The 12,922-nt window shown below is 34.7% G+C and overlaps 1 protein-coding gene across 5 annotated transcripts in view; it reads right to left on the minus strand.

The window, feature by feature from the left end:
* TBC1D19 (TBC1 domain family member 19) overlaps nucleotides 1-12,922 on the minus strand; it is a 153,770-nt gene that overhangs the window by 61,745 nt on the left and 79,103 nt on the right. For all 5 annotated transcript variants that reach the window (XM_011231146.3, XM_011231144.3, XM_002924299.4 and 2 more), the window contains one exon: nucleotides 1,914-1,988. In XM_011231146.3, coding sequence (XP_011229448.1) covers nucleotides 1,914-1,988 — 75 coding nt within the window. The remainder of the gene's footprint in view (nucleotides 1-1,913; nucleotides 1,989-12,922) is intronic.

A 12,922-nucleotide genomic window follows, 5' to 3' on the forward strand; every position in this document is an offset into this window, starting at 1 on the left:
TTTAATTTTTCAGATACAAACTGTTTACCTCTTCCTTTACTGATTCAAACTGAAATTCATCTTGGCAGCAAAGAGAATTCTCATGCTAGCCCTCCCTAACTTTCCGAACTTCTTCCCTTGGGAGTCTTCTTTCATTTGAATAGAAAAAGAGGTTGGAAGGTCTAAAAGCCCAAAAGATCTCTTATGCTTGTGCTAAAAGCATCCCCTGAGCACAACTATTAGACCTTAGTTAACAATAGTACCTGTGATCCAAATCTATGTAAAACTTCTGAGAGAGTCAAGACTTTGTTTCCTGTAGTGAACAGTGATTTAAAAGGTATGGTTGTGAAGTCAGATTACCTAATTTTAAATCTTGACTTCACCACTTAATATGTGAATTTAACTAATTTCTCTAATCTTTCTTTACTTCAGTTCCTTCATCTGTAAAATGGTAAAAGAATAGTACTTCCTATTTTTCTGTAACACATGCCAATATGTCTCTAGGGGGTAAGGGAGTGCTATCTGTTATTACATGGAAATTGTGTTGGTTCAGGTGCAACCTTCCTTTTATAGGGGTGCCAAAATTACAAAAGTAGAATTACAACCTTAAACAAGAAAGGAAAAATGCCTTCAGTTCAGCTGCTGCACAGGCATGAGCCCTACAATTGCATTTCAAGAAAATTAAAAATTAATGACCGTATGAGGGGCTCCCTCTCCAGACAGGCACACCCCTGGCCCTGCACATCTCCTAGCTGCTGTACTTCCTCTTGTGTCCACCTTAACAGCAGCCCCAGGGGCCCAGTGTACCACTTCCATCTGCCTTCTGTTAGCATTTCTACTTCATTCTATGTGTACATTTTTAATAGCTGCTGTAGGAGCAGCCTGCTGGAGCTGTCCAATTCATCTTCCAAACTACCCATAATTGTTTTTGTTAATACTCTGGTTGCAAAGTTACAAAAGCTACCCTAACCCTATTTTTCCCATAAGCTCTATTATCTTTAATGTATGATTTTACTGAATGTGGGGCTTTTTCCCGGGGGGGGGATGCATTTATCTATAAATGATACCTAAATGCTGATATCTGATACTCTTAAGGTAGCTTTCAGGATCAAGGACAATCTATGTGAAGAGTTTGGAACACTGTATGGCACATGGTAGATAGTCATTAAATGCCAGTTGTCACTGTTATTATTAACCTTGGTCATGTTCTACCTATAAAAATCTTCAGGTCCTCAATGTGTAATTTTCTCTCTCCCAGTTCTGAGACCTGAAATAATATGTCCTTCTTCTCTATCTTTAAAAGTCCTAAATTAAAAATCCAAGTCTTTTAAATAGCCCAATTTTTAATCCAGAATCAGGCATATCCTCCATCATACTTATGCCATCTACATCTCAACCCTCAACTCAATACCAGATGCCTGGAGACAAAAGCTCAATGTATCCTTATCATAAAACTTGAGATGTGCTTGACCAGATGTCTAAAACTACAAAAAATTAAAAATAAAAATGAATTCAATACAAGAGAATAAACAAGTAGGCCCTAAAGAATCATGAGATAAATAAGATAAAAATACTAGTCTGATTTGACTCTGAAAAACATAGTCTGATTTTCCTTTCAGCTGCATTTTTATTTGGTTTGTGCAGAAAATTTGAATTTACAGAAACAAGAAATGTTTATCATTCTTTTAATCAAAAAAATGGGAGTACCAGGAAAGAATCATGAGGACAGCTTCAAAGCGAAGGAGGATAATATTGACTGGAGACTACAAATTTTGAAAATGAACCTTACCTTTACAAGTACAATGATCACTTACAATTATTTTTCAAGGTTAACATGTATTACCATACAAAATACAGGTCCTGTATGGTAAAGACTCACAATAATTGTTTAATGATATTACTGAAATGAAAAAACTATGTACACCTTTACTTACTTTATAGATTAGACTGTCCACCAAAAGGTCATGTTGTATCACATTGGTCTTAAGCTGCTCATAATACAAGATATCCTAGATTTAAAAATAAAACAAACAAAATTAAAGGTCAATCACATTTTTAAAGTCAGCCTCAAATTTTAATAAATAATAATCATTAATAGTATCATAAATACTAAGAGGACTTTATTTTATTCACTTCTATATTCTCCATGCCTGACCAATAGTAGATACTCAATAAGCATACCTAATCCCATCACTTAGGATAAGATCTGGGCACTTGTATTTAATCAATATTTGCTAAACTGATTAACCATTATTTAACTTTAAGAGCAAATACAATAATATTTATTAATTATTAGATGCCAGAAACTGTTTTAACCACCATTCATGGGTTAACTCATTTAATCCCATACCAATAAAATAAAATAGTTCAGTGATTATTATTCCCACTTATATTTGAGAATCAGACCCAGAGAAAAAAGCAACTTGCTGTCCAAGGGCACAAAGGTAGTAAAGTTTGATCCCAGGAAACCTGGCCCCAGAACCTATGCAAACACCCAGAAGGACTACTCTATACTGCTTTTCTAATATCTAAATTATTATAAGATAAAAAGGTTAAAGATACTAAATCATTCCAGCTAGTAAAAGCAATCACATAGCATATGAAAGAAGTCAGTTTTTTAAATATTAGAATATGATTCCATAACATCATAGAATCTGATTAACAGTTCATAGTGAAAAGATTAGGCTAATGTTTAATTTAATAGAGAATAAGACATAGAACAAACAGAGGGAAGATGGAAAGGTGAGAAAAAAGGAGGAAAGGAAAAATAGGGAAGGAGGGAGGGAGAGAGGGAGGAGGGATTCGAGACTATAATCCAGTTAAGCATCAGGTTAATAGTTGGTCAGGGCATCCCCAAAAAGAGAATGAAGGTAAGAAAAAAAAAGAGAGAGAGAGAGAGAGAGAATGAAGGTGAGGATCAAGTGGATAATAGTTGTCTTAAAGACAGATGGAAATATCATCTCATTGCTTTAGCTGGCCCTTGTGTTCCTCCCAATCCCTCTATTCATCTCTCAGGCACTTTAAGCCCTGGTTTCTGCCCAGATCCAAACACTGCTTGGCTCCACTAGTACACACCAATCTGTATGATTCTTTCTGAAGACATTTCCTCAGACAAGTAGGAGGTGAGGGACAGGGTCGTTTGAGACAAAGAATATCTGTTGTGAGCAGCTGCCTTGGCAGGATGGTGTCTGACCCTATGTTTCCTGAAATATGATTTCTTAATCTTGAAAGATGCTTAATACACAGTTCTCTGATTTGGGTCAAAGTGCTCTTTGCCTAAAGATAATCTGGAGATTTACTGGCTATTTTTAGTCATTTTAATTTTAATAAAAAAGCGTTACTTTGCTCTTATTTATGATGTTTTTATTTCTTAACTAAGGCAAAATTATTTCATTATTTTATTTAACTTCCATTGTATCTATCGAATCCATTTCTCTCCCTAGAATAAAAGAACATTCTTAAAGACAGGAACAGTACCTAATTCAAATACCAATCCTTGACAACTGACAAAGAGCCTAGTATTATACTTAAATGTTTTCTAGCAAACATTATAGTGGAAAAGCTAGCAAGTTCAGAGCTATGCCTCTTTTAAAAAATAAAATAAATTTAAAATCACAAACTGGTATGTGACCATTAAAGAAGTACAACAATCTAAAACTGGATAAAGAAAATCTAATAACCCGTCCTTTACCCACTCTGCCTTCCCAAGGAAACTAATGTTCTTTGCATTGTATTTGTAATATTATTTGTAATTTTTATTCTTCCATAGTTTTCTCCATGCTTGTATAAATATACACTTTCATGTAGGGGTTTTGTTTGTCTTTTTTTTTTTAAACATAAACTGGAATCATACTATACTCATTATTCAGCTTCTCTAATTTAGCCATATAGCATGGTCATCCCTCTATGTTAACACACATACATCTATCTTTCTTCTTAATAGCTACATACACTTTAATATTTTTAAAGCTGTGCCACAGACAGATCACCATTTATTTAATCATTCTCCTGTAGATGGATACTGAAGTTGCTTGTCACTACAAGCAACACTGTAATAAATACCCTTACTCACACGTGCTTTTGTAACTACGGGTACACTGGCAAAGGAAGGGTTATAGGCTGAAGGTTATATACGTCTTTAGCTGGACTATAGTTTACCTGATCATTTTCTAAAAATCATCAATTCAAATTTCCACCAGCAACACATGAGAACAAAAGCTTACCTATATCCTCACCTGTTTTAACTTTCTCATGAATGAAAACTGGAGTCTTACTATTGTGTTAATTTGCACTTTCCAAATATCAATAAAGCTGAACATCCTCTCATATGTTTACTGGGCATTTGAATTTATACTTCAATGATTTGCCTTTCATAACATTTACCTATTTTTTCTATTAGATTATATTTATTTTATTTGTTGGGCTATTTATAATGAGGATTAACCCTTTGTCATTTGTATTACAAATACTTTTTCTTCATAAAAAAAGTGTTTGATTCTTGTTTATGGTATACATTGACAAATTTTTTAAAAAAGATTTTATTTATTATTTGACAGAGAGAGACAGCCAGAGAGAGAGGGAACACAAGCAGGGGGAGTGGGAGAGGAAGAAGCAGGCTCCCAGCAGAGCATGGCGCCTGATGTATCAGGGGCTCGATCCCAGGACCCTGGGATCACGCCCGGAGTCAAAGGTAGACACTTAACGACTGAGCCACCCAGGCACCCCCCATTAACAAATTTTAAAAAAATTCCTATGGCTTTACGTTTTCTTGCTTGCCTTAGGTAAGTCTATTCTACCACATGTTTATATAAATATTTTTCTATTTTTTTCTAAAATTGCTATTTTTTATTTAAATATTTACAATCTACCTGAAACTTATTTTTATATGTCATAAGGAAAAGGTCTGTTTTCTTTCAGAAAGATAGTTAATTATCAGCATCATTTATTAAATAGACCATATATTTCCAATTGAAACAAAACTTTATTACTTATCAGCAATGGACAGATTCAGCAGGTAGAAAATCAGTAAAGGATAAAGTTGAACACAACACCATTAACTGCATAAAATGGACATCTATACATTACTTTATCCAACAACAGCAGAATACACATGCTTCTCAAGCTCACATGGAACATTCACCAACACAGACCAACTTTGGGTCATAAAACATCCTTAGCAAATTTAAAAGAATGAAAATCACACAACGTCTGGTCTCAGATCACAATGGAATTAAACTAGAAATCATAACAGAAAGCTGGAAAATGACCGAATACTTGAACATTAAACAACATACACATGGGTCAAATAAGAACTCAAGATAAATTTAAAATATTTTCAACTAAATGAAAATGAAAACACAACTTATGAAAATTTGTGGGATGCACTGAAAGTAGTGCTTAAAGATAAATTTATAAAAGCATTGAATGAATATATTAGAAAACAAGAAAAATCTAAAATCCATAATCTAAGTTTCTACCCTAGGAAACTAGAAAAAGAAATGTAAATTAAATCCAAAGTTTGCAGAAAAAAATAATCATAATATTTAGAGCAGAAATAAATGAAATTGAAAACAGAAAATCAGTAGAGAAAAATCGCCAAAACCAAACTGGTTCTGGGGCACCTGGGTGGCTCAGTCGGTTAAGCATCTGACTCTTTGTTTCAGCTCAGGTCATGATCTCAGTCATGGGATCAAGCCCCATGTTGGACTCTGCATTCAGTGGGGAGTCTGCTTGAGATTCTCCCTCCTTCTCCCTCTGCCCCTCCCCCGCTCACATGTGGGAATGTACGCATGAGCTCTCTCTCTCTCTCTAAATAAATAAATAAAATCTTTTTTTTAAAAAAAGCTAGTCCTTTGAAAAAATCAATGAAACTGATGAACTTCTAGTCAGGCTAAGAAAAAAAGATAAAGGACACAAAACACTAATATTGGAAATGAAAGTGGGGACATCACTACAGATCCTATGGACATTAAAAGGATAATAAAGGAATACTATAGACAACTGTATACCCACAAATTTGATAACCTAGGTGGCATGGACTGATTATATGAACAACACAATTTGCCAAAATTCACACAAAAAGAAAAAGACAATCTGAATAGGCCTATAACTGTTAAAGTAACTGATTCAATAATTGATAACCTTCCAAAACAGACAATACTAAGCCCGGAGGGGTTCACTACCAAACGTTTAAGAAAGAAATTCTACCAATCCTCTACAATCTCTGTCAGAAAACAGAAGCAGGGGAATACTTCTTCACTCATTCTACAAGGTCAACATTACCCTAATAACAAAAACAACAAAAGAAAAGAAAAATACAGACTGATATCACTCATGGACATAGACAAAAAAAATCCACAACAATATTAGCAAAACTGAATCCAACAATGTATAAAAAGAATTGCACACCATGGCAACATGGGATTTACCTGAGGTCTATATAGCTGGTTTGACATTTGAAATTCAATTAATGTCATCTATCACACCAACGGGTTAAAAAGAAAAAAAAAACCCATGATTATATCAATAGGTAAAGGAAAGCATTTGATAAAATCCAACACTCATTTATAATAAAAACTCTCATAAATTAGAATCAGAGAGGGACTTCCTCAACTTGATAAAGAATATCTACAAAAAACTTATAATGTAATCTTTATCCTGAGAAACTCAAAGCTTTCCCCTAAAATTAAGTACAAGGCAAGGGTGTCCCCTCTCACCACCATTTTCAATACCATGATGGAAGTTCTAGCTAGTGCAATACGACAAGAAAAGGAAATTAAAAGTATACAGGTTGACAGTAAAGAAATAAAACTGTCTTTGTTTGCAAATGGTATGACTTTCTATGTTGAAAATCCAAAAGATTTGACAAAAAAACCTCCTGGAACTAATAATCAATTACGGCAAGGTGGCAAGATAAAAAGGTTAATATACAAAAGCTAATCACTTTCCTACATACAAGTAATGGACAAGGGGAATTTGAAATTAAAAACACAATATCATATACACTGGAGCCCCAAAGAATAATTTCAACTTAGGTATAAACCTAACAAAATATGTATAAGATCTATATGAGCAAAACCACAAAATTCTGATGAATGAAATCAAAGAAAGACTGAATAAGTGGAGAGATATTCCATGTTCAATATTGTCAAGATTCAAGGTGTGCATTATTCCTAACTTGATCTATAGATTCACTGAAATCCCAGTCAAAATCACAGAAAATTATTTTGTGGATATTGACAAACTGATTTTAAAGTTTATATCAAGAGGTAAAACCCAAAATAGCCAACACAATATTGAAGGAGAAGGAGGAGATTTTAAAGTCTCTATTAAGAGGTAAAAGACCCAGAATAATCAATACAATATTGAAGAAGAACAAAGTTGGAGGGCTGATATTACTGAACTTCAAGACTTACTATAAAACTAAAGTAATCAAGGCAATTTTGTACTGGCAAAAGAACAGACCAATAAATCAATGGAACAAAATACAGATTCCAGAAATAGACCCACATAAATAAAGTCAACTGATCTTTGATAAAAGAGCAAAGGTAATATGAAGGAGTAAAAAAACAAAAAAACAATCTTTATAAAAAATGATGGAATAAGTGGACATCCACACACAAAAAAATTAATCTAGATACAGACTTTAGACCCTTCATTAAAAATAACTCAAAATGGATTATAGACCTAAGTGCAAAGTACAAAACTATAAAACTAATAGGAGATAACATAGGAGAAAACCAAGATGACCTTAGGTATGGTGATGCCTTTGTAGATATGATACCAAAGACATGATTCATAAAAAGAAATAATGAATAAGCTTGCTGCATTAAAATTAAACACCTGTGCTCTGCAAAAGACAATGTCAAGAGAATGAGAAAACAAGCCACAGACCAGGAGAAAATATTTGTAAAAGATACATCTGATAAAGGACTTTTATCCAAACTATACAAAGAACTCTTAAAAGTCAAGAATAAGAATACAAATAACTCAATTAGAAAATGGGCTAAAGAGCTTAACAGACCTTAACAGACACCTCAACAAAGAAGATATACAGATGTCAAACGAGCATATGAAAAGATGCTCCACATCATATGTCACCAGGGAAATGCAAATTAAAACAACAAACTACCACTACACACCTACCAGAATGGCCCAAATCTGGAAAACTGACAATATCAAACGCTGGTGGAGGTGGAGCAACAGGAACTTGTGCTCATTGCTGGCTGCAGTGCAGAATGGTACAGCCCCTTTAGAAGACAATTTGGTGGTTTCTTACAAGACTAAACATTCTATTACCATACAATCCAGCAATCCTACTCCTTCATATTTACCCAAAGGAGTTGAAAATTTAAGTCCACATAAAAATGTGTACACTCATATTTATAGCAGCTTTAGTCATAGTCATCAAAAGTTGAAAGCAACCAAGATGTCCTTCAGTAGATTAATGGATAAACAGTGATACATCCAGACAATGGAATATTATTCAGCACTAAAAAGAAATGGACCATCAAGTCATTGAAAGACATGAAGGAACCTTAAATGCATATTACTATGTGAAAGAAGCCAATCTGAGAAGGCTGTATAGTATAAGATTCCAACTATGTGACATTCCGGAAAAGACATAATTATGTAGACAGTAAAAAGATCAGTAATCACTAGCATACTGGAGGGGAAGAGATGAATACAATATTTTTAGAGGATTTTTAGGGCAGTTAAAATCCTCTGTATCATACATTTGCCCAAACCCTTAGAATGTACAACACCAAGAGGAACCCTAAGGTGAATGCTGGATTTTGGGTGATTACGATATGTCAATATAAAAGTTCATTAATTGTAACAAATGTACCACTCTGGTAGGGGATGTTGACAACTGGGGAGACGATGCATATGTGGGGCACAGCAGGTATATGAGAGATTTCTGTACCTTCCTATCAGTTTTGTTATGAACCTGAAATTGCTCTAAAAAATAAAGTCTTAATAATTTTAGTTTGAGTGATTTCAGTGATTTTATTTTTATATTTTTCAAAGATTTATTTACTTAGAGAGAGAGAGAGCACACGTGCATGAGTAGGGGAGGGGCAGAGGGAAAGGGAGAGAATCTCAAGCAGACTCCCCGCAGGGCACAGAGCCCCACGCAGGGCTTGATTTCACAAACCTGAGATCATGACCTGAGCTGAAACCAAGAGTTGGACACTTAACTGACTGGGCCACCCAGGCACCTTGAGTGATTTCAATTTATTATTATTTATTTAATTTGCTTTTTTTAAAATTTTAGGTTTACATTTATATTAACATAAAAAAGTGAAGTAAAATCAAAGAAAATATTTCTTTAGGTAATAATATACTGCAAACTATATTATTGCCTATAATTCAGAAATTCCCACAGGGAATTTCATTTTAATTGCTATTCTAAATAGTAATTTGTAATTGCATTTGTAATGCTTTTTATTATAAATTAATAATAAACATTCTTCATGACCAATGCTAGAAAGCTAATAAATACTTTAATAAAAACAAGTCATTAAAATTCTAATTTTAGTGCAGTATGCTTTCATAAAGAAATATATCTTCAAAATGCTGTGAATAACTCAACACCTATAACTCTTGACATGTAACAGTGCTACCGACAAAAATCTACTTTTAATTCTAGAGAAAAGAAAAACATATCAGAGAATTTGAGACCTAGAAGGGACCTTGGAAATATCTAGTCTATATGCCTTATTTGCACATTAAGAAAATGAGATCTGGTCAAGTTAACTGCCTTAGCCAACATTACAGAACTGGCTAGTGACAAAACTAGTCTTCCTAATTCCAGGCTATGGTGTTTGGTTTCAACAATTTTTGGTGTAATTTATCCACATAAAATGAAAGAAAAATGTGGATAGGAGAGTTGAAATTATAACAATGTTATAGGGATAAGGGAGGATTTTTATAGTAATAGCTTAATTTTATTCTATAAAATACATAAGCATTTATAGAATGCAATGATTACCAATAATATAACAGGATATTGTTAAAGAGTATTTGTATAAGCTCTAGTAATATAGATATTTAAGAGTAATAAATTATAATTATAAAAAACAATCTCTGAAAAACAAAGTAGCCCAAATCTTTAGTATCAGAGAATATTTAAAGTTTAGTATATATATTTGTTTGGTATTTTATGTAGACTTACACCACCTCTTTAACTAAAGAAAAAAAGGAAATGTACTCTTAGGAAATGAAAGACCTCAAAGAACATTCCTAACATTTTATAGTTCATTAAACATCTAGACACTGTACAAGATACCGACATTCACAGATGGTGAAGAGAAAAAAAAAAAAATCTCTGTCCTCAGGCACTCAACCTAGAAAGAGCGGCAGCCAGAAAGAGTAAGAAGTATAGTACGATTTTCTGTCTTTAGGCGTTTGCTCCTTCCCTGGTGATGACCAGAAAAGAGAAGGAAGTATCTAATTGTAATGGTGATGGAGCTGGGAGAAGATAAGGTAGGAGAGAACGTTAGAAAAGCTTCTCAGAAAAGGTGATGGAATAAACTGTGTTTGAAAGAGAGTAGGGGGGCGCCTGAGTGGCACAGCGGTTAAGCGTCCGCCTTCGGCTCAGGGCGTGATCCCAGCGTTATGGGATCGAGCCCCACATCAGGCTCCTCCGCTATGAGCCTGCTTCTTCCTCTCCCACTCCCCCTGCTTATGTTCCCTCTCTCACTGGCTGTCTCTATCTCTGTCAAATAAATAAATAAAATCTTTAAAAAAAGAAAGAAAAAAGAAAGAGAGTAGGAGTCTCCAAGCAGACAAGAGTCTGAGGTTTTTTTCAGGAAGAGAACTGTGTGGTGCAAAGAGAGACAATAGAGCATCTCTTGGACGACCACAAACACATCGAGGTAAAGATTATGCCTTTTCTTTTAGACATTGTGAGTCTGGCATAATTTCAGAACACATATTGGAGTTCTTTTTTTTTTTTTTAAGATTTTACTCATTTATTTGAGAGAGAGAGCATGAGCAGGGGGAAGGGCAGAGGCAGAGGGGAAAGCAGACTTCCCACTGAGCGGGGAGCCTGACAGGGGGCTCCATCCCAGGACCCTGGGATTATGACCTGAGCCGAAGGCAGATGCCTAAGTGACGGAGCCACCCAGGCGCCCCCACATATCGGAGTTCTGTAGGCAACTGGAAATAAAAGTTGTAGGCTTAAGAGAGAGCTTGGTTGAACACAGAGTCAAAGACATTACAGAGTAAGTGACTTGGGATGAGACAGTCCAGGAAACATGTATAGAATAAAAAGACAATCAAAATGGAATTCTTAGAAATACAAGCCCTTAAGGTCTAAAAAAGGAACTCAAATGGACACACACACACAAAAGAGAGAGAACAAGAGAATGAAGAACTAAGAAAACAGGGCGAACTAAATTAAAGACCAAGAATATTTCAAGGGCAGAGCAGGCAAGGGTATTAAACACCGTAGACGTAAAGACTAAAATGTGTGCATTGCTCCTTGGTGACTTTAGCTAGGGCAGTTATAGTCATGTAGCGGGGTGTATGCCAGGACTATGGTAGACTGAGTAATGAATGATTTTAAGGAAGTAAATGCCGCCAGCATAGACTTTTCTTTCAGAGGAGGCATGAACAGGTGCTGATGCAGTTAAGTTTACAGGTTTGGTAGAAGGAATCTGAATGAGTTTCTTAGCATGATTTCTGTTTTCTCGGGGTAGGAGAAGGTGAGGTGTTTTACTAAGACTCTGAAAAGAAGTGTTGAGGAGAGTGAAGGTCAGAAACAGGCACTGTGAAGATTAAATGAGCTGACCAGGAAAATCTAGGAAGGTCAGGAGTTGTTTTCGACCTGCAGAAAGCTGTGGGGAACCTTATGAACTCACTAAAGAAAATGTTAAATATTAATACTAGCCCTGGCTATTTTATCAGTAAGTGAGTACCTAGAGCAAAGTATAGAAAAATGTTCTGTATTCTTTATGTTATTTATTTTTTTTTGAAGATTTTATTTATTTATTTGACAGAGATAGAGACAGCCAGCGAGAGAGGGAACACAAGCAGGGGGAGTGGGAGAGGAAGAAGCAGGCTCCCAGCAGAGGAGCCTGACGTGGGGCTTGGTCCCAGAACGCCGGGATCACGCCCTGAGCCGAAGGCAGACGCTTAACCGCTGTGCCACCCAGGCGCCCCCTGTATTCTTTAATTAGCAAACTGAAATTGAGCAAAAACGTTTAAAATACGAATGTTTTCTAAATATAGATATTTTGATATACACCTAGAGATTTGCATAAAAGAAAATATACAAAAGCAATCCTTTTAAACTTATCACATATTTTCTTAATAAGAGAAAAAAATCAAAGTTAGTAATGTTCTAGTCCTTGTTCTAAAAGCAATCCTTTTAAACTTATCACATATTTTTTAATAAGAGAAAAAAAATCAAAGTTAGTAATGTTCTAGTAATTACTAGGAACTTAAAGCATTATATCCAGTTTTTCTGTTGAGGTAAGATTTAAAATATCCTTATGGGTATAAAATGTGAAATATTCCACTTATCTAACTCCTTAATTATGATGCATTTGCATGTGTAGCTTATTTTAAGTGATTGAAAAGTAATTGAACAAAAAGTTCTGATAAAGTATCCCTGATAAGAAGCAACCATTCTCCCTCTCTTCCCCCCCTTCTCCCTCTAATGTACTACCTACAACAATTATTTTGGAACTGTTTGTTCCAGTTTGCTGAGGTCATACTTTTATAGCTGAAAATAAGCATGTGATAAAAAGTGTTTTTATTCAGTAAAATCAAGATTGCTTTTCTGAAAATATTAATTTCTATTTACAAACTTGCCATTTTGCATTTAAAAATTAAGATGACTACTAGCTCCAAAATTCAAGTTTTGTAAAAACTGCCTTTGAATATTATAACAATCATTATCTGGGACCACTACTTTTATTCTAGGGTGAGACTT

This window comes from Ailuropoda melanoleuca, chromosome 11 (genome assembly GCF_002007445.2).
Source record: "Ailuropoda melanoleuca isolate Jingjing chromosome 11, ASM200744v2, whole genome shotgun sequence".
Taxonomy (NCBI): domain Eukaryota; kingdom Metazoa; phylum Chordata; class Mammalia; order Carnivora; family Ursidae; genus Ailuropoda; species Ailuropoda melanoleuca.